The 25,550-nt window shown below is 49.1% G+C and overlaps 1 protein-coding gene across 2 annotated transcripts; it reads left to right on the top strand.

Moving 5' to 3' along the window:
• The first annotated feature begins 124 nt into the window (after positions 1-124).
• Positions 125-24,740, top strand: LOC309649735 (acetyl-CoA carboxylase 1-like). 2 transcript variants are annotated; one of them, XM_082440165.1, is made up of 6 exons: positions 156-435; positions 12,603-12,757; positions 13,416-13,586; positions 20,301-20,437; positions 22,390-22,509; positions 23,584-24,740. In XM_082440165.1, exons 1-6 carry the CDS (start codon positions 390-392, stop codon positions 23,624-23,626), a joined length of 672 nt encoding a protein of 223 aa, XP_082296291.1. In that variant the 5' UTR covers positions 156-389; the 3' UTR covers positions 23,627-24,740. The 2 variants fall into 2 exon arrangements, with proteins under 2 accessions (XP_082296292.1, XP_082296291.1); XM_082440166.1 differs by lacking the exon at positions 22,390-22,509 and having other exon boundaries at positions 125-435.
• The last annotated feature ends 810 nt before the right edge of the window (positions 24,741-25,550 follow it).

Raw genomic sequence — 25,550 nt, 5'->3', positions numbered from 1 at the left:
GAAAAATGTGATTCCTGTTACCCTTATCAGCTGTAGGTGGTGGAATCTGTATTCCTCTCCTTTTGAGATGGAAGTAGACTGATGTCGTAATAAGAATTATTTTAATTGCTTTTTGCCAGGCCTTTCTCATACCCCACTTAGACTCTTCTCTGGTGCCTGCTTCTCTCCCTGGGGTTCCCTCTGTGAACCGCGGGTGGGTAAAACCATAATGAAGCTATTTCCTGGTCCACAGATTGTAACTGGCCTCATTCTGTTGTCTCCTTCCGTTAAAGTGCCTCTATTTCTGTTTTGTTTTGTTTCCTTTCCTTTCTCTGTGATCCAGGGGATCAGTTCTGGAGCCAGAAGGGACAGTAGAAATCAAATTCCGCAGAAAGGATCTGGTGAAAACCATGCGTCGGGTGGACCCCGTCTACATCCACTTGGCTGAGCGATTGGGTATGTCTGCTTGTCCTCCTGGCAAATCAATGAGCCGTTCAGCTGATTTGTAATGAGTGCATTCATAGGCCAGGGGAGGAGGCACTGAAGCATTTGATCAAATTCATGATCATCTTTATTTACTGTCCTCTCTATGGTAAGAACCCTGGTAGAATGAAATAGTGTGTGTAATAGGAGGGAAAGTGGGCCCTTAAAAAAGCAAAAGTCACCCGATTTTTTCTTCTGATATTTCCTTGTAGTTCAAACAGCCCATCTTTCTAGGCTTGTGGATGTCCTTGTAAAGAATGATTAGCTGGAAGTTGCTGTTGGGGGCAGGCTGATCAGGCAGAGAACGTGCTAGGCTTAAGTATCCTGTTCCTGCTTGTCTCTCTGGACGAGCCTGCCTTGTTTCTGAAGAGTCAGTGTCACAGGATGGAAAAGCCAGAGGCCTACCCAGGCGGCATCCCAGGGCCATCCTGAGCTGGAGAAATGGAAGTAAAGATTGTACACTGTGCACTTAAAACAGAGGCCGAGCAGCAGAATCCCTGGAGCATTTGCACTCCCATGCTTCCAGCCGTTACTGTGTCGCTCGTTTGTTTCTGGAGCTTTTGGAAGGCGCTTGCAATCTGAACATTGGACTAAACTGTGGGAGCCCTGTGTCAAGTCCAGAGTCTGAATGAGTTTCAGAGTCTCTTAAAACACTGATTTTCTGCCCAGGTCTCCCATTGAGTCCTTTGCTATGTTAGTAAAGATAATGGCTTAAGGGTCTTTTGTTTGCTGGTTTGGTTTGTTTTTGTTTTTTAAAGACAACAGGGAGATTGTCTTTAAAAGGTAGTGAAACTCAGTGAATGGAAGACATAAAAAAAGAGATGCTAGCTCATTTATGTTCCAAATAGTAAGTTAATTAATAAAGTACCATTTGTGAACTCTTTACATCCTCACCATCCAGAGACACAGAAACTTCTGAGTTTGCCTGCCCTCACCCTAGGGACCGCACGTCCTGGCATCAGAGCCCTGAGCCGTGCACAATGTTGCTTGCCATACACAGCGACTCGGGTTACCGTAAACCCTGTCTGTGTCCCATTGTTTGCCATTAGGAAACAGCCACCAATGACTCTACCCCACCGCAGCCTGATCCTTTTATAGGAAATGCACACATACAACAAGAAATTGGCAAAGTTGTTTCTAAAATCTATTGCCACCCAGAATCATTGAGGTGGTTTTTTTTTTTTCCTCTTTCTTCTCCAAATAGGATAATTACTTCTGACCAACCCCATACACTTTAATTAAAGTAACTGCAGCTCAAGAGCAAGTTACTCACAACTGTACACAGAGAGAGCTCTAAAAGCTTCAGCCACTGATAAGCATCTCACTTAGATGGCTCATAATTGCTCCCAGCATCCAGCGATCGCCGCCATCGCCGTTTTTACCACTAATTCTGCACGAAGGCAGCAACGCCACAATTGCAGGACACAGCGAATTGCATAATTTTCTTTTTTTTCTTCTTTTTCTTCCTTTTCTTCTTTTTTCCTGATTTTCTTTCTGGCCAATTTAAAATTTGTCAAAGTCGGTCTCCTTCTGGATCACTGCCCTTTGATATTTCGCGCACTCCATTTGCCACAAACAAGCCGCAGGGCCGCAGTTCATGCTGACTCCAGCAGAGAGAGAGCTCCATTTATCTTACACTGCCTGCTGAATTCCTGCTCATTACCTGGGGTTCACTGCCTCTTTTTAACCCCCCAGTGGCTGTCATCGTCCCTTCAGAGTAACTGGATGGTAGGAAGAGGGATCCTCTCTAACATCTGTTTGCAGAATGACTGGATGGTGAGGGGTGGGGGGCTGAAGCGTCTTCCTCTTGAAGGAAAGTGATATCGCTCCCAGGTTCACCCAGCATCTTTTAACTTTTGAAACACGGAAAGGGGAAAGGGAGGAGATTCCCAAGGGATGGCCGTTTAGTCATTTGTTACAAATCATCTCATTATCAATTTCCTATCCACATTGAAGAAAACCGTATTTATTTAACCTTGACCAAAACGGCACTAGAGGAAGAATCCTTAGTGGGCTAAATGTGAAGCAGGCGCTGGCCCAGGGCAGCTTGGGGCATGAGCAGGGGAGCTGGAGTAAAAATAACTACGTACAGGTCCTGGGTACGTTGCTTGCAGGTAAGTTGTTTAACTTCTCCAAACATCAGCTTCTTCATCTAGAGAGGGGGGTAACGCTCCCACCTAGCCCGTGTGAGGATCAGATGAATGTGCTCTGTCTTTGAATCTGCGAAGCATTTTTCAAACATGGCGATTGGCATCGTTTCCTTTCCATCCTAATCAGTGGAAGAAGCAGATGCCATGTTTGTAATCGAGCATTTTCTGTGGCTTAGGCCCCTTTGGGAGCGAGTGGTATAGGGAAGGAAATACGAAAGAAGCAGAAGAAGCAGTCTTGTCTCAGGTATTCTCAGTCAGTCAGGGAGACCATAGACGTTCAGGTGTGTTCGTGACAGAAGAGATCAGTGGGGATGTAACAGAAGAAACATTTGTGAACCTGGCTCCTTTTGGTTTCACATTGGCTTTTGGCTCCTTTCTCAGTGCCTAGAAGCAGACTGCCAAAATGCTTTTTCACAAAGTGGGTAAAAATGACCTCAGTTTCCAGATTGGAAGATCGAGGCAGAAGGAAGAGTTAAGTAAGTCATCCAAGGTACAAAGTAAATGTACGCTAGTGCCCAGAAGGGAATTCTGGTTTCCTGTGTGCTACCTTTCTCAGGATTTCCTCAGATTTTTACCTCAGCTGAATACTAAGCCTGATCAAAAGTAAACAGGAGTTCTGTTTTTATAAATGTATTTATTTATTTATTTATTTTTGGCTGCTTTGGGTCTTTGTTGCTGCGTGCGGGCTTTCTCTAGTTGCGGTGAGTGAGGGCTACTGTTCCTTGTGGTGTGCAGGCTTCTCATTGAGGTGGCTTCTCTTGTTGCGGAGCACGGGCTCTAGGCGCGTGGGCTTCAGTAGTTGTGGCACGTGGGCTCAGTAGTTGTGGCTTGCAGGCTCTAGAACTCAGGCTCAGTAGTTGTGGCTCACGGTCTTAGTTGCTCTGTGGCATGTGGGATCTTCCCGGGCCAGGGCTCGAATCCGTGTCCCCTGCATTGGCAGGTGGATTCTTAACCACTGCACCACCAGGGAAGTCCCTAAACGAGTTCTTTAAACGAGTGCTTTCCCTTTGTGATCTGAAGCCAACTCCACGGAGAGGAATCTGACATAGGAGGACGCCTGAGGAGTAGATGTTACCCTGTGTTCCCAGTCTCTTCCCAAATGGGCCTCTGCACGGGGGAGCGTGCCATCAGGTCACTTAGACAAACCAGTGCATGGTAATTGACTGTGCTCAAAATACTCTCTAAGGATAATGAGTAATATTTAACTTCTGAACAGCTAACGTCATCTCTTTCAGGATTCTTATTTTTTTTAAATGGCCTTTTGTCATTTTATATAGTTAGTTTGGGTAGAGGTGGTGAATTACTAGTTTACAGTTCTGTGATTATAACAGAGAGTATGAAAATAGTACATAGATTGGTCCCTGATAAAGGTAAAGGGAAGAATTACCCCAGCAAGAAATGTGATGTCAGACCAAATACCAGAGTCTTGCATTGCTGGACCAGTTCTGACCCTGGGTTCTCAGAACCGGGGCTTGGGAGAGTCAGTGCAGAGAGGAAAATGTCCTACCATTCTGGTTGCCTTAAGGAAATTAAATTCCTTCTTTGGAAACAGAGCGCAGCCCTCCAAGGCTCCCCTGTGTCTCTCTGATATCCTTGTACCTCCAGGACAGGGAGAGCGGCCTTAGAGCAGGACAGCGGCCTTGGAGCGGGACAGCCTTCCCAGCCTGGCCTCTTGATGCTGTGACGTGAGAGCCTCTTCTGGATCCTCATCTTCCTCTGTGTTCCGAGGGAAGTGACAAATCAATTTAGGTAGAGAGAGAACCCTCTGGCCCAAGTGTGAAGCCACTGTAAGCTCCCCGCCGTCCCTCTCCTCAGTACAAAGAGCACCTGGGCAAAGGAGCCGCTTGGTGGAACTTTATTCTGCTCCAGACACACGTCTTGGTCGTGGCCCTGTTCCCAGACAGCCGGGCAGCCTGCCATGCAGCGCACTGGCCGTGCCCACGTGGCCGGAGCGCGTTCTGGGAGTGACGGTCTGACACGGGCAGCGGCGAGCACCACTGCTGGCCCCTGCTTGGCCGTTCGGCCCTAGCCCGCACCCCGCACGCCTCCCGGCCTGAGGCACCCTGGGCGTAGGTGGAGTATTGTGGCTGCGGGGGAGGATGCATGTGTCTGTGAAAATCCTCAGGAATGCCTCACTCCCAAGCCTTCTCTTTAGCCAGCGGGATGACAGGAAATGGATGCTTCCCTGAGTTACGGGGACTCAAGGGTTAAGCTGCTTTTCTGGCGGAGGTGATCGAAGTTTCTGTGCTGTGTGTGCTTTTCTATCTCTTGTGCCCTCTTCAAGATGCTGAAAAGAGCCCAGGTTGCTTATTTGAGGCAGAAAGCAGTGTCCTTACCTGGAAAGTTGATCATGGGAAAGAAAGAAGTCCTAATAGCCTGGGGAGTGGCCTCTGGCCCTCTCCCCTGTTGTACACAGTGTCCTCCCTGGCACCAAGGCCTCCAAGCACTGGCTCCTTGGTAGGTAGGCTGCTGAGAAACAACGTAAGACTTTCTATCATGAAGGTAGAGATGATGGGCTCCTCCCTTAAGTTTAGCAGCAGCTTAAAACCCACCTCGTCACACCGATTCAGAAGCTCTTTGGCTTGATGCAATTTAGTGCAATAGTGACAACATTTTCTGGGAAGGAGAAGGGGTCGTCCTTTTGGTGTGATCTGTTAATCTGATTGTATTTATAGAAGCATCTGGGCTTGCCTCTTCCCAGGAAGGAGTGAGCCACAATTCCCTCAGGCTGGAGGGACCTGGCAGGCATTTTGTTAGACTGTACCTACGCTTCTGCCTGCCTGAGGCTGTCATGAGAACTCGTCTGAGGGACCCTCTTCCCCACTTGGTCCCAGATGACCCAGATCCTTGTCCTCCCACCTGCCAGACTTAGGAAGAGCAACTTAGAGAAAGAAAATAGTACAGACTGCCAGGCTTAATTGCCACTAGAATTCAGAGAATTCTGTGCTGTTTCCTGACTCTTTTGTGTGGGATGTTTGCACGGGGGCACAGGGGACAAGGCTGCAGGGGGAGTAATGTATCTAATATATTTTTTTATCCCCATTTGGAAATCTCTGGGTTTACTATAATGATTTTTAAAAATATGAACAGTAGAGCACTAACGCCATCGCAAGGAACCTCAGGGTTAAACATCCCTTGAGAGGATTGCTGTTAAAATCAATATGCATATACAGTTGTATTTAGATAGTTATGGCCCCCTTCGAAGAAAAGCAGATATATGAAAATGGGATTTAAAAAAAAAACTAGATACACTGGGAGAAATTATTCCCATTACAAAAGGATTATTTGCTTTACCAAAGGATTCACTGCAGGGTTCCTTCTAAATAGCTCCCTTAAGGCATTTAAAACAGAATCTGATTTCCGCAGTTTTTCAAGAATGCTTTTGTGTAAAGAAAGGCACACCTGTTATGGATACGGAAATAGTTTTGCAGGTTTTTTTTTTTTTTCACCCTATCTTACTGTCTTTTAGAGAAATTTCTTTCAACATAGAAAATGTGGTTACATAGATCTTTGAAACAGCTACTCATGTTTGTACTTCTGAATCTTAATAAGATTCCAGTCTTTTTTATGCTGATTTTTCAATCTTAAGGTTGAGGAATGGGTATGTGTTCTCATATCTGAGATATTCAGGAGCTTAGTGGGGAGGGTGATCTAGTCCTTTTCTTTAGCAGTATTTAACCAATCACAGCAAATTGCCTTCTTCTTCAGAGGAGGAGGAAGGGCACATAAAAGTTAAAATTGGGTTTAAATTTACATAGGCTTCTTGATAGAACTAAAAAAAAAAGTTAAGAATTAAAAGAACACACACTTTAATATCACATCCTTTTATACAACATTTTTCCTGTTTGCCAGATTAGGATGGTTGTTACATTAATGAGAAATAGCTCAGAAAAGGAAAGAGATTTCTGCAAGGTCACCTAGTGCCTTTGGCTGAGCAGAGAATTTTTAGCCTACCACTCTGATTTCTATTCTAAGCTTTGAAGGTCTCACCCTCCCCCCAAATCCTACTCCGTGGTCTGCTCATCCATACGGTAAGGCTAGCCACCTCCCGCCCTCCCCCAGGGTCAAGGCTGGGTAAAAGCACCTCCTGCCGCAGAAATCAGCCGTCTCCTCAAAAGCTTCTCTTCAGCTTTGACCCCATGGAGGAGAGATGTGGCTTTTCATTATGTCCTGGCCCCTGGAATACCTGACAGGCTGCTGTCCTGTGGACACTTGCAGGTCAATTTAACTTGTTTCATTTAAAAAGCATGGACTCTGAAGCCAGACTGCCTAAAGCCAAATCACAGGTCCATCATTTCCTGGCTTTGTGGACTTGGACAAGTTACTTCACTTTTTTTGTGTGCCTCAGTTTCCCCATCGATAAGATCACAGCAATCTTTTAGGGTTGTCGTGAGGATGAAATGAGATGAAAAGTACTTAAACAGCACGAGTATCTGGTAACATCTCAATAATGTTAGCTTTCATTTGATCAGACTAGTAATACCTCTTGCGTTTAACTCTTTAAACATTTTTAATTGTAAGGTTGGATTTTTAGGATTTCGTGGGGACTCTTTATTTTGGGAAGGAAGGCATGGGAGTGACCTACCTCTCTTTTCCCTTTTCCCAGTTCAGCCTTTTCCTAAAGTAGGATTCTAGAAAGAATGACTTTCCTCTCTGTAGCATATTCTTAAACACACTCACACATACACACACACTGGCTTGCTTTCCTAAAAACCCTGAGGCCCTGCAATCTGGCTAGAAAAGAAAGAAAACCATTCCAAGATATTTAATTGTACAGGGAGCTTATAGGATTGATCGAGAGCTTAGCTTTTTACAATAGTCCAGTGAATAAGAAATGCTCCTGACAAACGATCAATGATAGGATAATCACTCTTTATCCCCCTCCTCATTCTTACCTTCTTTCTTTCAGGAGAGCAGGGTTCAGAAGTCAAAAATCTTTATAGACGCTGCTTTTAAATTAAGCAGAAAATAGACATTGACATATTTGTTAATCTCCCCTAAATCATTACTGGGGCTGGCTGCTTTGCTGTACAAGGAGAGGGGCCCTCAGTGTGCTACAGGAGGGTGTAAAACTACCTTAAGAGCAGCCTTTGATTTTTAGAAAATAAAATGTAGAAAACCTTTTTTCCCCCTTAAAACAAAGCACACAAATCTTTCTCTTTCTCGTGGGCATTTAAAAATACTTACATTCTCTACTTCTGTCTTTTCCTTGCTTTGATGCTTTTTTGAGGTAGGTCTTGAACTGCAATCAGAGGCATCACCAAAGGAATCAGACAAGGCAGGCTTTGGGGGAATGCTCTGGGATCTTCCTAGTCTCACTCAGGAGGGCCAGAGTATTGTAGGTGTTTATTTTGGTATTCTTTCAGAGCTCTAGGATAGCTTGATTGGGTGGATGAGAATTTTGTTAGTCCAGGAATTAGCCTCCTCTGTCCCTCCAGCTGGGTAAAGCCACGGTCTTATTCCCCCAGTGCTCTGTTCCTAAGTGCAGAAGTCCCCCTGCTCTGCACCCAGGGCTGAGCTGTGCTCTCAACTCCTCCTAACACAGTGAACCAAACTCTCCAGCTAATTGCCCTTCTGTGGCCACTGCCAGGTCTCCTGCTTGGCCACTTTCAGTACCATTTAATGTAGAAGAACACAGGCGTCAGAGACAGCCAGACCCAAGTGTAAATCCTGACTTTTCTACTTAAGAGCTGGGTGTCACTGGGCAAGTCACTTTTACGTTTCAGAGCCTTGGTTTTCTCATTTGTGAAACAGAGACCCTGTCTGTAAGGTTGGGTTATTATAAAGATTAGAGATGATGTATCTGAAGCAACTTGGAAAGCGTTCAGCAACTCTGAGGTATTCCGCTTGGCAGCAGTGTTAGCAGCTGACCAGACCTGGGTCTGAACTGCGCGTGGTGACTTATGAGCTGTGTGATCCTAAAATCACGGAGTGCAGTGCCTGGCGCATAGGAAATGCTCAATAAATGGTGTGTGTTGTATACAGGGCGCATATATGTATATATGTTGTTGACCCTGAGGGAGAACGTTGTGAGGGTCTGGAAGTCCCTATTCAGCCATATTCACGGTCCTGCCATCCCCCGCCCCCCAGCAGGGCTGTGATTTTACCTGATGATCTCGCAATGCCTCAGAGATACTGCGAGTTCACTTCCAGACCACCACAATAAAGTGAATATCGTAATAAAGCGAGTCACGTGACTTTTTTGGTTTCCCAGTGCATAGAAAAGTTATGTTTACACTATAAGTGTGCAAGAACATTATATCTGAAAAACAATGTACATACTCTAATTTAAAAATACTTTAGTGCTAAAAAATGCTCACCATTATCTGAGCCTTCCGTGAATCATAATCTTTTTGCTGGTGGAGGGTCCTGCCTCGACGTTAGTGGCTGCTGACTGATCAGGGCGGTGGTCGCTGAAGGCTGGTGGGGGGGAGCGTGGCAATTTCTTAAAATAAGACACCAGTGAGGTTTGCTGCATCGATTGACTCTTCACAAACGATTTCTCTATAGTGTGCAGTCCTGCTTGACAGCATTGTTGGATTTCACCATAACAAATACAGTACAGGTATAACTCGCTTTACTGTGCTTTCAAACTTTTTCATTATTATTATATTTCTTATGGTGATCTGTGATCAGTGATCTTTGATGTTATGTTTTGATGTTTTTATACTTGTTTTGGCATTTTTTAGCAATATTCTCTAGGTATGCCTGTAACAGGAGGCGCTACCCTAGAGACTTGCATACAGAATGGGAATTATTGGAGATGCCGTCTCGGTCTAGTCGTGGGGTGGGACTGAGGTGGAACCTCAGCTTTATCAGGCAGGAGTCTGCCATCCTCATTTAGCCTTTTCTGAAGTTAAAGGGATACTAGTACCGAAGCGCTTGTACACATAAGCCAGAAACACACACAACACAGTGTTCAAAAGCTTTGGGAGCCAAGCTGCTACGTCCAGGTCCTGCCTCTGCCCCTTTCTAGCTTGTGACCTTGGTAAGTTACATAAATTCTCAGTGCCCCAGTTTCCTCACCTGTAAGATGAGGAGAATAGGAATACCAACCTCATAAGGTTGTTGTAGGATTAAATGGGTTAATAGATGTAAAGCACTTAGAACAGTGCTCAGTGCCCTGTAAATAATAGCTTTGATTACTGATTATATGCACTGGGGAGCGAGGATAAATTTTTTTTTTTAGTTGTACTTATTTTTTTAACTTTCCATTTGATATAATTTTACAGGAAAGTTACAGGAATGGTACAGTTCACCTACAGTTAACCATCTTCTTCGACTTGCTTTACAATTTTCACATGCACAAGCTCCCTCGCTCACTCTTTCTGCACACATACGTGTTTTCTTTGAACCATGTGAGCTAATCTGTAGACATCACGATCCTTTATCCGTAAATATTCAGTGTGTGTTTCTAAGAACACAGACTTTCTTTTACATAAGCAAAATACATTTATTAAAATCAGAAGCTATAACATTGATACAATACTGCTGTCTAATCCATAATTCATATTAAAATTTTACCGGTTGTCCCAATAATGTCCTTTATAGCCTTTTTTTTTTTTTTGGGTCCATATCTGAGATCTTATCTCAGAGCACATGTTGCAATTTGTTGTCCAGTATTTTGTCTCTTTTAACCTGGAATAGTTCTTTAGCCTTTCTTTGTCTTTCATGATCTTGACATTTTTTGAAGAGTCCAAGCCACTTTTTGTAGCATTCCTCAATTTGAATCTGTCTTATATTTTCCATGGTTAGATTCAGATTATGCATTTTTGGCAGGAATACTGCAAAAGTGATGTCATGTCCTTCTCAGGATGTCGTATTAGGAGGCACGTGATGTCAGCTTGTCCTGTTCTCGGTGCTGGTTAGCTCTGATTACTTGTTTTAAGGTTTTGTTCACTGGGTTAATCCACTGTAAAGTTGCCATCTTCACCTTTATAATTAGTAAGTAATTTGTAAGAAGCTACTTTGAAACTATGTAAATATCCTATTCCTCCTCAAACGCTCACCCACTAGTTTTAGTATCTGTTGATAATTCTTGGCAGAATCAATGACTGTGATGGCTGTAAAATGGTGATTTTCTAATTCCATCATTCCTTCTCTATTAATTGTTAGTCTGGGGAGAGAGAGGGCTTTCCCTTCCCTTCTCCCCCATTTATTTATGTCAGGGTGACTCATGGGTTCTTATTTAATTCCATAAATATTCTATCCGATGCTCAAATTGTCACAGATTTAGCCGGTCAGAACACCTTCACACTGGTTCCTGTGTCCTTTTAACATGTCCCAGTCAGTTTTTGAGTGCTTCTCCGCTTTTTGTGACAATACACTCTAGGCTCATCTTATATTTCTCCTGCCCCAGCCCCGGAATAAATCGTTTCTCCAAAGAGTCTTGGTTCCTTTGGTTGGAGAAGGAAAAATGTTTGCTTCCCTGTCAAGGGTGTTAGACCCGAGACCATCTCATCTCAGAAGAAGCTGGTCAGCTCTCCTCCCAGGAACTCTCCAGGCAGGTCCACCTAGAATGAACGGGCCTCCATCTCATCCCACAGTGTGGGACCCACTGCTGTTTACCTGGTTTGGAAAGAAGGCTGCTGAGGGGTCAGGGGCCCAACGTGATGGGTCAGTGGTTGCCTCTGTGTGAGAGCCCAAGGAAAGATAGCCCTCTGCACTCTTCATCACAGTTTCAAAGTAGTGATGGGTTTAAAAAAAAAAAAAAAAAAAAAAAGGTGGACTTGGGCATCCAAAAACCTCATGAGACTGAAGCTAGGTACTAGAGTTCTACATGTGTTTGGGTATAATACGGCTCACTCAGCAGCCCAAGGCTGTTTATGGCATGTGATTCATAGTGGCATAAAAAGCAAGGCCCGTTCCAGACAGACATGCTTGAAATAGACCTTTCTCTTTTGCATCCCATCACCTGTGGTCATGTATTTATTTGTCAGCTTTGGTGACAAAGCACTTGAGGTTGTCCCCAACCCCAGGGGCTGTCACCTATTGCTCTTTCAGTTAGACTTACTCCTCCTTACTGGGCAGGCAGATAAATTCTCGGTATTGATTGCAAGTCCCATTCTGAGAGTAATTAGGAAGAAAAGCACAACGTAGCAGCGCCTCTCCTGGGACACTGCTGAGTGGGGGTTGGAGGCTGCTTGTTATAAGGAGTCCAAACTCTCATCTGTTGCGTAAGGGTGCCATGTGCTCATAAACTTGGGGATCCAAATGGGGTTTGTGGACTGCCTTTCTCTTTTTCCCTCCTCCTGTGCTTTTAGCCCAAGAACTAGAATGTCTTTGTCACTGTGGTCAGGGGTTGGCTCTGGCAGTAGCAGCCCAGGCAGGAGACTAGGAGGCTGGCTAATCCACCGAGCTGGCATGAGACACATGCCTCTGGCTCTAATTGGATCGGATTCTACTAATTTCAGGTTAAGAGTATGCAAACCTGAGATTAAAGCTGTGAAGTAAAGCAGCTTGCGAACTGAGGAGTCATCAGGTCCTGTCCAGGCGGGCAGGTGACGGTGTGGACGTGGGGAAGAAGAGCTGCTGGTCTGTGTGCGGAGGCGCAGGGCGTGCCCCCCCCCCAGCGTGTCCCACACCCGGAGCGGTCCGGCCGCTCTCGTGCTGGTCAGCAGGGCACGGCACGGTGCCCTTCGTGGGGATGAGGGGCCCGCTGTCAGAGAGGTGGTGAGGGGCACGGGCTGGCACCCGCTCGGGGAGTGGGCCCCCCCCAGGTTGCTTTCATAGTTGTCAGCCCCACAGGGAAGGGAGGACACGGGAGCCCCATGGCCAGGCAGGGACAGGTCTGGCATCTGGCAGAGTCCAGTTGCCAGCAGAGAGGTGGTGAAGACGCTGGAGAGCTGGGCCTCAGAGCTTCCCGTGACTGTGGCTGCCCCTGAGCAGAGAGTCCGGGCCCGCCCAGCCCAACGGTCTGTCCCCCCGGCCCGCCCAGCCCGACGGTCTGTCTCCCCAGCCCACCCAGCCCGACGGTCTGTCTCCCCGCAGGCACCCCCGAGCTAAGCGCGGCCGAGCGGAAGGAGCTGGAGAGCAAGCTGAAGGAGCGGGAGGAATTCCTCCTTCCCATTTACCACCAGGTAGCCGTGCAGTTCGCTGACCTGCACGACACGCCGGGCCGGATGCAGGAGAAGGGTGTTATCAACGTAAGTACGGCGTCGCCACTTCTCCTCACTTGTCAGAGACCCGCCACCAGCCCGTGTCTGTCTCGCGCCCACGGGCTCCCACGCAGGGAGCTGTCGGGGCTGCATTAAAACAGCGTGTGCAGATCAAACCGTGTTCAGCTCTTCTGGAGAGACTTTCCCCTTTTTCTGTGCCCACTACCATCCTAAAACAGCTTATGAGTTAGGTTCCTGGGGACTCCTCAGGAGACAGGCTCCATTTTGCTGGCGAGAAACTGAGTCCCAGACACTCCACTGGGGACAGCTGCCCGGGGGTCCTCAGGCTGTGGGTTACCCCAATGTCAAGGTCCCAGCAGCGGCTAGCTCACACTTGACCTGCGTGCAAGCTGTCTGAACCGCCTGCTCAAAACCAGCCCCGCGCTGTTACCCGGGAGTCTGAGCCCTGCACCCCCGAACATCTCAGCTCCTTGTGGGCCGAGTGATGGCCAGGCCCCTCCCCGTGCAGTGCTGCGGTCGGCGGGGCGTGGGGCTGCGCTCCGAACTGGGCAGCCGTCTGCAGGGGCTGGGAGCTCGCGGCCACTCTTGAGTCTCTGAGGGCTCGCTGGAGGGTAGGGTTTGTGCCCGTGGGGTCCCCGCTGGGCACCGAGCTGGGGCGACTAAGCTTACTGTTGCCTGGGTGCAGGACATCCTGGATTGGAAGACATCCCGCACCTTCTTCTACTGGAGGCTGAGGCGTCTCTTGCTGGAGGACCTGGTCAAGAAGAAAATCCACAACGCCAACCCCGAGCTGACCGACGGCCAGATCCAGGCAATGTTAAGGCGCTGGTTTGTGGAAGTGGAAGGGACAGTGAAGGTAGGTGGGCCCCCTTGGAGGAGCCTTCACGTTCTGCTCCTCACCGCCCCCCGCCAGCCCCTGGCACCGCAAGGCTTGTTATCTAAGAATCCCCGGGCCTCGGGAGTGGAAGGGAGATGTGGGCCTCGGCCTGTGTCCTCCCCACAGTAATATGTCCTGACGGCTTGTGAGAGGAGGTGGTAGGGTGTTCTTTGCAGCTCAGTCAATCATTCAGCAAACCTTTCTGAATGCTTCCTGTACACCAGACCGTGAAGGAGGCAGGCATATGCTCCTGTCCTCGCAGAGCTCACCACCAAGGCAGGGAGACAGATTCAAGGGGTCACATACAACAGTGAGGCCAACGTCAAACATGGCAAACCCAGGGCATCGTAGAGCACAGAGAAGGGCTACCTGATCTGCTGTGTGGGAAGGGAGGGCAGAGTCTGGGAAGACTTCTAGAAGTAATGTCTCAGCAGAGACCTGAAAACAAAGTAGGAATGAACCAGAGGAAAAGGCTGGATTAAGAGACAGGAGGAATGTTCCAGGCAGAAGGAACCGCATGCTCCAAGCCTGACAGCAAGAGTACCGTGCACCCAAGGCACTGCAGGAATTTCAGGACGGCTCAGAGCCCGGGATGGCGTAGGGCCAGGAGAGCCACGTGGAGGGGCTGGGACTTTGTCCCGAGGCCTGGGAAGCCACTGAGAATTTGAAGCGGCAGAGGGACATACTGTGATGCGTGTTGTAGAGAGACCACTCGGGGGGCTGCGTGGAGGGCGGCGCTGAGGGGGCACGAGCAGAAGCCTAACAGGAGGGGATGGTGATTCAGGCGGCAGACACTGTGACTCCAGCTGAAGGTCTTCTGATTGCAAATCCGAGCTGGAAGGAGACGTCCACCCTGTAGGGAACTACGGATCTGGCATCTCCTGGGGGTGATCTCGCGGGGAAGGCACACACCTTGGAGCAGTGCCCGCCGAGATGGTGTCCCTCGTGCTCCTGCCCCGGGGCTGAGGCCGGGACAGGTCTGAGGCCGGGACAGCCAGGCACCAGCATTTGCTTCTGGAATCCTGGGCTACACGAGACGGTCCATGGGAGGATGGGAAGAAAAAGTTGGGACTTTTATTTCTATTTATTTTTACTAAGAAAAAGAAAGAAATCAACCTTTATTCATAGTTAGTATCTGGATTAAATCATATACATCATATATACATTTTAGCAGAATATGGGTAGTATGTGCTGGAAATACACTTGTCTCTTTTCCTGATAGCTATGTGATCGAAAACAGTTGGTGACTGCCGGCTTAGAGAACTGCTGGAGGGCCGGATGGAGGGCACACCCGCCTCCTCCTGGGAAGTGTTGCTTGAGGTCTCTGCTGACTGTTCCCAGGAAGGAACCCCAAGATTTGCTGTCAGTTTTAAAGTCAGTGAGTCGGGGTGCTTCTAACATTCACCTCTGTGTTAAGTCTACCCGTTTCTTTATGACCGAAAAGCTTCCTTGGATAAATATTTCAGACGTGCAGCCTCATGCGACATGTGGTTCAGGTTAAGGTCACTCTTTGGCATCATAATTGAGTGAGACAATTTTGTCAGTGGCCACTGGCAGCTTCCAGTGGAAGTTGGCATTGAAAGTCACGCAAGTGTAAAATAAGAGGCTGTTCTCCAGTTAGGAGCGGCCGGCCAGGTCAATGGAGTGTGCGTGTGCAGCCAGGAGAGGCCCGCACGCCTTCCTCCGCCATTAGTCACTAACGGACGTGCACGGCCTCAGTGGGCACAAGGATGCGGGGAAGGACGGCTCCTCTCCGAGCGTGAAGCCAGCGCACAGGCCCTTCAGTTGCGCCTTAACATCCCACTCCCACGGGACAGCGTGTCTGGAGAAGCAGGTCATCGCCATCTTGTCGATGGAGAAAACAGTCACCTGTGTGCACAGACTCCTGGCTGGAGATCAAGTGTAGAAGACAGCCTGGCCCCATGGCTGAGGAGGGGAGGCCAGAGGCTCTGGGACTCAAACGTACCCAAGAACCGAGGCCGTCTCCCCTGCCCCCCGTCTACAGAAGAGAGCGTCCCCCTGAGCTCTCAGTCCAGGAGGACAGTCGAGGAGAGAGAGGAAGGGCAGGTGGTCCCACAATGTGGCTTTGAAACCTCCTTCCGGATTCTGCGGGCTCAGCAGGACCCGGTTTAGTGTGGGGCTGGTGATAAAATCTGCAGCGCCCTTGAGAGAAGAAAGTATTGCCGTGTTCAAAAGCCGAGTGGCTGCCTCCGAGGGACCAAGTCTGCTCGGTGCTTGGGAACGGCCGAAACCCCAAAACTGGCGCCTTTCCTCGATTCTTCAGTCAGGGATGGATATTGTATGCTGTCTCTCCCAAGGTCTAAACCTGGCTTTGCCTCAAGAAGTGACCCTCTGGTCCTTGCTGTGTGTTTTCTTCATAGAGTTTTGTTTTTTTGTAAAAATCTTAATCCTGAAAAAAGAGATTCACACTGTGATGTTATATGACTGAGCAGTAGAATTCTTTTGTTTCCCTTAGAGGAGTCTGAGTTACCATGAGTTACGGGATGCTGTCTGAGTCCACAGGGACAGTCCCATTGTAGGGGATAGTAGGGTTTATGGTTCACAGTTTCACTGCAGGCAGAAGAGAAGCATCACCAGAGCTCCCTGAAAAAATAGCGAGAGCTTAGATTTAAATTGGGTCATAAGAACAAGGCACACATCTGTTTCATGGGCACGTTTCTTCTCCTGATTCTTAGATCCATAGTTTAAGGTATGTGGTTTTTCAGACAAGCTGATTTTTCCCCCAAGCCCAAGTGGTAGAAATTGAGAAGAATGTGGTATTTGGAATCTCACAATTTTTGGATCCCAGCTTTACAATTTACTGGCTTAGACATACTTAAGCCTCCCTTTCCTCATGTGTAAAAATAGGGATGTTTATCTCACGAGGTTTAGTGCGTTTTATAGGACATCGTAAGTATCAGGCACCATGTCTGGCGCTCAGTTTCCTCCTCCCTCAGCACAGCACGTTAGAAGGTGGACTGAGAGTTTCAGTGCAGCTGAAATGGTCTTGATGGGAGCCATGTGCCCAGTAGATTCTCAGTCGGTGTTTTCTGACTTGGCGTGCTCTAATTTATCCATGATCTAGGATGCCACAGGCACCCTTACTGTCCAGGAAGCTACCCATTCACTCTTTTTTTAATTTTTATTTTTTGGCTGTGTTGGGTCTTCGTTGCTGCTCGCGGGCTTTCTCTAGTTGCAGCGAGCAGGGGCTACTCTTTGTTGCGGTGCGCGGGCTTCTCATTGCGGTGGCTTCTCTTGTTGTGGAGCACGGGCTCTAGGCACGCAGGCTTCAGTAGTTGTGGCATGAGGGCCCAGTAGTTGTGGCTCACAGGCTCTAGAGTGCAGGCTCAGTAGTTGCGGCGCACGGGCTTAGTGTCTCTGTGGCATGTGGGATTTTCCCGGACCAGGGCTTGAACCTGTGTCCCCTGCATTGGCAGGCAGATTCTTAACCACGGCGCCACCGGGGAAGTCCCAACCCATTCATTCTTAGTCTGGATTTCCAAATGAGATGAATCGTCAGTGGAGGCCCCTGTGAGGAAGGTAGAGGAAAAAGCACCATTGATAGGGTTGTTTGACTTCTACTGTCCCCAAGCTTCCCGTGGATAAGTCTCATGCACCAAATTTCTGATCTAGGGCCAGGGAGCGAAAAGGTGAGGCAGAACCTGGGCAGCATGGCTTGGGCCTGAGGCTGAGGCTGGAGTGGCTCTCAGGAAGTGGGGCCAGCAGGCCACCCCAGCCCACATGGCTACTTGCTATTGTACTCCAAAGCCTCAGAAAAAATCACTTTGCTGAGGTGTCTCCAGGCAGCTCACAAGGTGACTTATCTGCAGGGCATGGTAATCAGGGCTCACATCCATCAGCCTGTGCCCTGGTCACTCCCAGGCCCTGCTGTACCATTGACTAAGGAGGGCTTAACAGCAATCCGATACGTTAGAAGTGAAACTTTCCAAACAAACAGGTCATTTAGATTTTGTAAGATAGACTAATTACTACATACAATTAGTGAGCTGAGTAGTGCCAGAGATACTGACCCACTGATGCAGAGCGGGATAAAGTGCCAGCTGAACACATACTGTAAGGCCACTGTTGTGACGTTTAATTATTGATATTTCATTGGTATTAAAATGTTCTGACTGGGATGAGGGCAGGCAGGTGACATAGGGGCCCAGGCCTGTCATGAGGTTAGCACCCAGCACGTCACACGTGGTTACAATCCACAGTGGGAATAATCAGCCACGTTCTCATAAATTTAAGGAGGGAAATGTAAACAGCATAGGGTTGCCCGTCCTTCTGGCCGGAATGATGATTCCCACAGCTCTGTTCCTGGAGGGCAAACGAGGAACTGCAGACTCCCTGACCCTCATGGGGGAAGCACGCTCACACAGTAGAGGAAACCCTCCCAGGTCTGTTACAAAAAACCTGTGGTGCCGTGGCGCCTGCGTTTGTTGATTCTTGCTAAAAACGCTGTTGGCTAGGATTGCGACCCCATGGCCTCCGTGTGCTCTGTGCTGTGGTCAAAACTTGACCAGGGTTTGACTTGGTGGTCATCACCCAGTCGTATTTTGAGTGAACAGCAAATCTTTCATATAAGGGGCCTATATTTTCAAAAACTTGGAATGTGTTGCTTTAATTCTGTCTGGGAGCTTTTTCAATGTTTAATTTAAATACCTAGCGTATTCTGGCTACAGGAGGGGCGGCAGAAGAGTTTTCTCTGGAGGGCGCTGGCTTTCCAGTGCAGTGTCTGAGCATCGTTAGAAGCAGGCATCTCGTTAGCTAATACATTACACCAATCAAGGAGAGTTATCTTAAGCCACAATTAATCTGCTCCCTGGCATATGTTGATAGGAAAGCATCATGCTGTTTCTTAATTAAAAGCAAACGGATTAAAAATGATTAATAAGAGTATTAAATATTCTCTTAAACTAAAGGCTTTGGGATTCTTGGGTAAATCTAGTTTTTTTTTTCCATTCTGAAACCCAAGAAGCACGCATTGTTTTCTTTTTTCCTCACCCCAAATCCTCATAAGTAAGGGCATGTGCAGAAGTCCAAATTACCATGATGGAGATGGAAACGTCGGAGTTCAGGGGCAGTGCTTAGGAGTGCAGGCGCATCCGTCCATGTGTGGGGTGGGCAGGAGCTGGCGCGTGAGAGTTGAGACGGCCACACTGTGGGAAACATCACCACCGCCACCCTTGTCAGTAGAGATTGATGTGCAAAACGCTTGTGTGTTCAGCCTCAGAGGTGCCGGGCAGGACCTGCAGCACGGAGAGGTGGGAAGGCCCCCTCAGCTTCTCACTGTCCGGGCCGCACCACCCTGACCAGGAGAGCTGATCTTCTTGTCAGTGATTACAAACAGAGATGGACAAATCTGGGGCCAGAAAAAGAACTGGACACAAGAACTAGAAAAGGCACGTTGCTGATCCTTAATCCTGGGGGCTCCTTAATCCTTCAACTGTGAAGGACTCCTTAAGGGTTGTTAGAAACGTGGACGTCAGTTACAGGACATATAATAAACAAGCAGCACCGCGAACTCGCCGGCCAAGGTGGAGATCGGGAAGCGAGAGTCTGAAAAGAAACCATTATTTTGAAAGGCCCGAAGTAGAACCTTAGGAAACAGCTCAGCGCCCAGTCTCCTCCTGCGTGACGCCTCTGGCGGGCGCTGAGAACGCACCCTCCGTGCTTTGCAGGCCCTGGGGTCCCAGCCGTGGCTCGGCGCCTCTGCTGGAATTCAGGCTTCCTGAGCCACCTCCCGAGCTCCCTAACGCACCCACCTATTAAATTACAGCGCCAAACTCATTGTCATTCTGACTTTGACTCGGTTAGTGATAACAGAGGAGGACAGCGCACCTTTAAATGACGAGCTTTGTGTTTAATTACCCAAACAAAATGACATAAATATGAATGAGCCCTAATGGCGGTACTTGGTTTTCCGGAAACCATTAACAAAACGATTCCTAAATGATTTGTAAAGAAAATGAGCGGAGACAGAGAGCCAGGAGAAGGCTATTAGGTTTCTAACACACTCCTGAATTATTATGTAGTCAACTACCTGGGAAATGCTCAGCTAAATGATCTTGAAAGGAGGAGGTGAGAGGTGGTTTGTTGAGACTTTCAGGGTGATGGACATCCTGACCCTTTGGAAAACCCTCACAGAGAACGAACTGGGGTTTAGGTTTCCGGCCCTGCGGCAGGACTCCCCTCACCTCTGGCCTCCTCCAGCTCCATGGCAGGAGGCCTCCACGGCCAGGCTGCTCACCTGCCACACACCCTGCTGCGACTAGAGACTTAAATTTAAGAATCGTGACTCAGTTCCTCAAAAAGCACACATTTCACTTTAAAAACACCAAGTAAACAACATTTCCCTCTCAGTCTGCACTTCACTAAACAATCGGTCAGGGGACTAAATTCCCGTAGCCTTTGTGGAACAGGTAGGGGGACGGGACCAGCGTCCGTGTGAGCACGGATGCCTCTGGGGGGCCCAGGTGGACACTTCAAAAGCCGGGCAGGGAAGACGAGGAAGGCTCCTGTCTTGAGGCCTGCTTCCTCCTCCTGCAAAGCCAACAGTAATGGAGAGCTGGGAACGACTTGTTTACGTCGAGCAGGCTTTTGCGGTGCACTTCCCAGATGCAGACTAGTCCGGGTGTCCAGCCTGGCCTGGGCCCCGGTGTCCAAGCAGGCGTCATCTGTTTGCAGGCCTACGTCTGGGACAACAACAAGGACCTGGTGGAGTGGCTGGAGAAACAGCTGGCAGAGGAGGATGGCGCTCGCTCGGTAATAGAGGAGAACATCAAGTACATCAGCAGAGACTACGTCCTCAAGCAGATCCGCAGGTGAGACCCGCGGGGGCGGGTGGGAGTGCTCCTGGGTGGAAGTGGGGCTCGCTTCTCGGGGACGAGTGACTCGAGGGCAAACCGTGAGGTGATGAGGCCGCGTAGTCTTTGTGGTCCCGTTCTGTTTGAGACGCTGTGGCTGAGCCACAGATCAGAAGAGCCCTGAAGCACATTCTCGCTCAGCTGCTGGCCCCCAGGGGCACTTAGCAACGATGGCTTAGTTCATTGTGCCCAACTATTAGCTCCAAATGCAGACACTCAAACTGGATGAACGATTCTGTGAGGAAAAGCTGATTGCGTCAGAGTTTCCTGGGAAAGTACCTCCTCCCCTCCCCCAGCCAAGAGTTAGTTGTGTTCTAGAGGCTTCCGTCTTCTCCACAGGCTGGGTGGTGGAGACTGCTGGGGACATTTTTTAAACTTTTTATTCGGACACATTTCATTTACAGAAAAAATGCAAAACTGAAAACAGTACAGAGAACAAATCTGTACCCAAATGTGCCTGGTATTTACGTTTTACCCTTTTTGATGTATCATTTGTGTATGTGCTTACTCTTTTATATAAGAGTAAGCACACTCATATATGTGTGTGTGTGTGTGTGTATATATATTTCTTTTTCTGAACCATTTAAGGGTAAGTTACATATGTCATGGCCCATCATGGCCCTTTACCCCCAATAGTTCAGTATGCCTTTGCTAATAGGGATATTCTCTTACATAACCATAGTAAAATGATTAATTTTTATAAATTGAACATTTTATCTAAACCACCATTTGTAGACATTGCTCATTTTGAGTTTGTCTGATGTTTCCTCATGATTAGATTCAGGCTGTGCATTTGTAGCCAGAATATTACATCCATGATGATTTGGCCTTCACGAGGCACCATATCTGGAGGCACATGATGTCATCTGCCTGTCCCAGTGTTAGTTTCCATCGCCTGATCAAGCTGTTACTCAACTTCTACACTGTATAATTCCTGATTTTCCCGTCCCCCTTGAACCTAATAAGCAGCCTGAGGAGAGACACTTAAAGGCCATGCAAATTCCTGCTCATCAGAATTTCCACCTAGATTTAGCATCCAGGGCTGATTCTTGCCTGATCCGGTCTTTTTTTTTTTTTTTTAATTTATTTATTTATTTTTATTTTGGGCTGCGTTGGGTCTTCGTCGCTGCACGCGGGCTCTCTCTAGTTGTGGTGAGCGGGGTCTACTTTCGGTGGTGGTGCGTGGGCTTCTCATTGCGGTGGCTTCTCTTGTGGAGCCCGGACTCTAGGCGTGCGGGCTTCAGTAGCTGTGGCACGCAGGCTCTAGAGCGCAGGCTCAGTAGTTGTGGCGCACGGGCTTAGTTGCTCTGCAGCATGTGGGATCTTCCCAGACCAGGGCTCGAACCCGTGTCCCCCGCGTTGGCAGGCAGATTCTCAGCTACTGTGCCACCAGGTAAGTCCCTGATGCAGTCTTTACAGTGAGGTTGCAAAATGACAGTGTTCCAACTCCTGCACATCCTGCACAATCACATCTCACCACCCCAATTCTCCTGTAAGCAAAAGTCCTCTCCTCCTCCATTTATTATATATTCGTTATTGGTGTAGACTAGTGAATGTCTTTTTTCAATGATTTGTAATTCATTATTTTTATGCCCCAAATGTCGCAGATTTAGCCAGTGGGAGCACCTTCAGGCTGGGTCCACTATCTTTGCGACATGACCCCATCGGGGTTTTTGTTTTTGTTTTTTGAGGTTACTTCCTCACTTTCTGACATAGCAAAATGTTTCGGGTTCTTGTGGTACCTTGCTGCTGGGGACATTTTTCACGTAGGAAAACGAATCAGGTGAGGCAGGGTTTGCAGGGTCTGCAGTGGACTCTGGGAGCAGGTTTCCTGGGCAGTTCTGAAGCTACTCTGATCTAGGCCCTGCTGCCTCTCTCTCGTCCTCACCGTCCCGAATCTTCCCCTCCAGCTTGGTACAGGCCAATCCAGAGGTTGCCATGGATTCCATCGTCCACATGACCCAGCACATCTCGCCCACGCAGCGAGCAGAAGTCGTTCGGATCCTCTCCACGATGGACTCCCCGTCAACGTAGGAAGAGCTTTCTGCCCACCCCTGCCCTGCCTCCGGAGAAAAGGGCTAGAGCTGCCTTTCACACCTGAAGCCACTGTAATTAGAAGGCACAGGAGACCAGCACTGGAATCAAAGTGGCATTTTGCTTCCCCTCGATGTTTTCAGGTTACGCATGACATACTGGGACGTAGGGTCACAAGCCCCCACTCCAGCCCACCGGTCACACCTACCCCGTTCAGTATTTATTATTACCCTGGCTGTGACGGCAGTCCTCTCTCCCTGCCCAGGACCCAAGAAGGCAATGACGGGTACAAGCACGTACCCAGAGGTCTTACTACACCCAGCAGGGCCACCCTCCTGTCCTGCCCGCCCCTCGGTCCGGCCCCGGCAAGTGGGAGCTGTTGCCCGGCAGTCAGCAGCCCGCGCTTGCCCCTGGCCCCGTGAGCCTGCAGCCACCGGCAGCAGAGGAGGGCCGGGGCTGAGGCCACAGGCCCAGTAGCAGGCGTGGGAGAGGAGGAAGCCTCGGGTCTGTTGTTTCTCACCCCACACTCAGCCCGGTCCACACCAGGCACCCAGTTTCATCACGCCAAGGTACTGCTTATGAATAAAAATTAGAGCATGAAATCTGCAAGCTCCATGGAACTCAAAGATGAGGGCAAAACCACGATCCAAGAAGCAGAGAAAGCAAAGAGTCCAAGTCACTGTTGTCGATTTAGGGGCCTCACCCGGGGGCTCCCTTCTCAGAACAAGCGCAGAGATGGCTGACCTGCCACTGCCCCGAGTGCCGCTGCTCGGCTAGCTGAGATGCCCGGGGGTCCCACGGGCAGTGCCGTAGCCCGAGTGGGCAGAGGAGGAGCCAGGCGAGCTGCCCTTCCCGTCACTGATGGAAAGTAGTCGCCATGCGACAGCGAGAGCGGGGCAGCCAGTCTCTCTTTAGGACGCGGAAGGTTGTTACTATTAAGCCTGGAGCTTTGATCGTTACAGGAGGTTAATGGTGCCTACAGGGCCATCGTCTCTGTTTCTGGGGCCACTCTTCCCGCAGCTGACACTCTTACTCACTTTGGGTCTCATCTCTTCCTTGAATGTACACAGGCACAGCCGGTCTCCCCACAGCCATGGAAAGGAGCCCTGGTGACATCAGTGCTCTCGGCGCTGGGAACTGGCCTTCCCCGCTTTGGGGAGGCTTCCAGGGAACACAGAATCCATGTGACCTTAAGATTATCCACAACCCCATCATGGTGCTGCTGTCTTCCAGGCCCACGGGTCCCTCCCTGGCCTCCTCATGGGTGATGGAGAGTTTATTTTCAACAACCAGTTTATTCAAGGAGAGAGCTGACTGATCCCCCCGTCGGTGTTCCTAAAGCAAGAGTGGCAGGTGATCAGGGCCGGGGCGGCATCCAGTTCCTACAGTGCATCTAACCGCACTTGTCACTGATGACCAAGGGGGACGTCACTACGACGTCTGAGAAGCAGCAGCACGAATACTTCCGGACGAGCTACGGTTTTGAGCCTTAACCCTACAGTTCACGCACAAGGAAGAGCTCCACTCCTCTCCTCGGGAACTGTTTGTGCAGATGGGCACCGTGTGGCTGGATGGGTTGCCACCTGCCCCCGGGAGCCTGGAGCCTCGGCCCGGCGCCATCCAAGCCAAGAAGGGCGGGAGAAGGTGGGGAACAATTTTCAGTCCAGGAAGCACGTCCACTGTTGCTGGTGTTCGCTTACCCAGTAAGTGTGGATTCACCTTTTGACCAGATAATTCCTCTACACTTTTCTACAATAAATAAAATTCCACACACCTACAGGTGGTGTGGAGTCCTGTGCTTGCCCTGGCATTTCTTCGGGGCAGAGGGCGGGTGACACTTGTTTACCTCCCCCCAGCCCCCAACAAAATTATGACACATTAAATGAATACATTTAGTCTCTAGAACTCGGCGATGCTCACCACCCCCCATCCCCAGGGCGCCTCACTTTAGGTCTTACCTGGCCAGGGCTCTTTCCCATGGAGAAGTCAGGAAGAGACACAGCCCGTTACACACAGGAGGTTACCGAGGCAGGAGGAGGGTGAGCGATGTATCAGCTGAGACCCGCCTGAGCTAGGATCACCACGTTGTCCGCTCACTTCGGTCACAAAGCAGCCTTCACGTGTCTCACTGAGCACTCGAGGGACGCACAGCCTGATGAGCAAGGAGCTTCAGTCAAATGTATTCTTTTCATGTTTTGTTGAAATAAACCTCCACGTTTGTAGATGAGTCACTGTGTGTCACTTTAGCCCACGCCCAGCACCTCACTCTGGTTCCACTCTGAGTAGGGGAGCTTTGTAAGGGCAAGCCCTACCCCTGCCGAAAGCAGAGCCAGTGTAAGGACAGAGTGGCGTGTGGTGCTCCTGCAAACGACACCATTCCCCACCTGGGCAGTTTTCGGGTCCACGTACCCTTGATAGGCTGGGCAGTTTCATGGGTCTTGAAGTGAACACGAGGTTTGAACCTCTGGGTTTGCGTGATTTGTGGCATTTTCTGGGTCAAGTGAATAGCAAACCATTTTCAGAGACCACTTCGGGCCCCCTTTATGGAGAGGTTTTAGATTCTCTGAATAATTTAGCTACTTCATGGCTTTTGAACGCTAACTTTGGGCACAAAAAGGTACTAGGGGCAGGAAACTCAGGCTTGTGTGCCTTCAACCCTCTGCCTCAGTTTCTATGAATCCATGTGGTTGAAGCAGGAATAACATCTGCAGAGAAAGGCACGGGCCACAAGAGAGGAGGGAGGGGAAGCACCGGCCTTTGCTGACTATTAAACTTGGTGCTGTGTCCGTCTCTTTCTTTAGGATGTACAGCAAAGCAAAGGGTGGCTTTTGGCAGTTTACAAAATATCAGTTTCAATCACCCTATGCTAGATATTCTAGAAAGGGGAGCAGGAAGGGAGATTCAGGATCCGGGGGAAGGTGCCGCTTTTTGCCTCCAGCTGCTGCTCTCCATGGGCGGGGGATGCTGGGTGGCGCAGAGGCCTTGGGCCTTCTCTCCCCGCTAAGCAGGCAGCCGAGAACCAGACCCCAAGTGTAAA

Source organism: Balaenoptera physalus (assembly GCF_965194825.1).
Source record: "Balaenoptera physalus genome assembly, chromosome: 20".
Lineage (NCBI taxonomy): Eukaryota > Metazoa > Chordata > Mammalia > Artiodactyla > Balaenopteridae > Balaenoptera > Balaenoptera physalus.
Note: the sequence above shows the minus strand (reverse complement) of the source record. Positions and strands in the feature narration are given on the sequence as shown.

Excerpts from the sequence above, each read along its gene's own strand:
- LOC309649735 (XM_082440165.1), top strand. The coding sequence starts at position 390 with ATGCGTCGGGTGGACCCCGTCTACATCCACTTGGCTGAGCGATTGG. Across the intron at positions 20,438-22,389 it reads GTCCTCAAGCAGATCCGCAG|CTTGGTACAGGCCAATCCAG; the intron begins GTGAGACCCGCG and ends CTTCCCCTCCAG. Across the intron at positions 22,510-23,583 it reads ACGATGGACTCCCCGTCAAC|GCACAGCCGGTCTCCCCACA; the intron begins GTAGGAAGAGCT and ends GAATGTACACAG.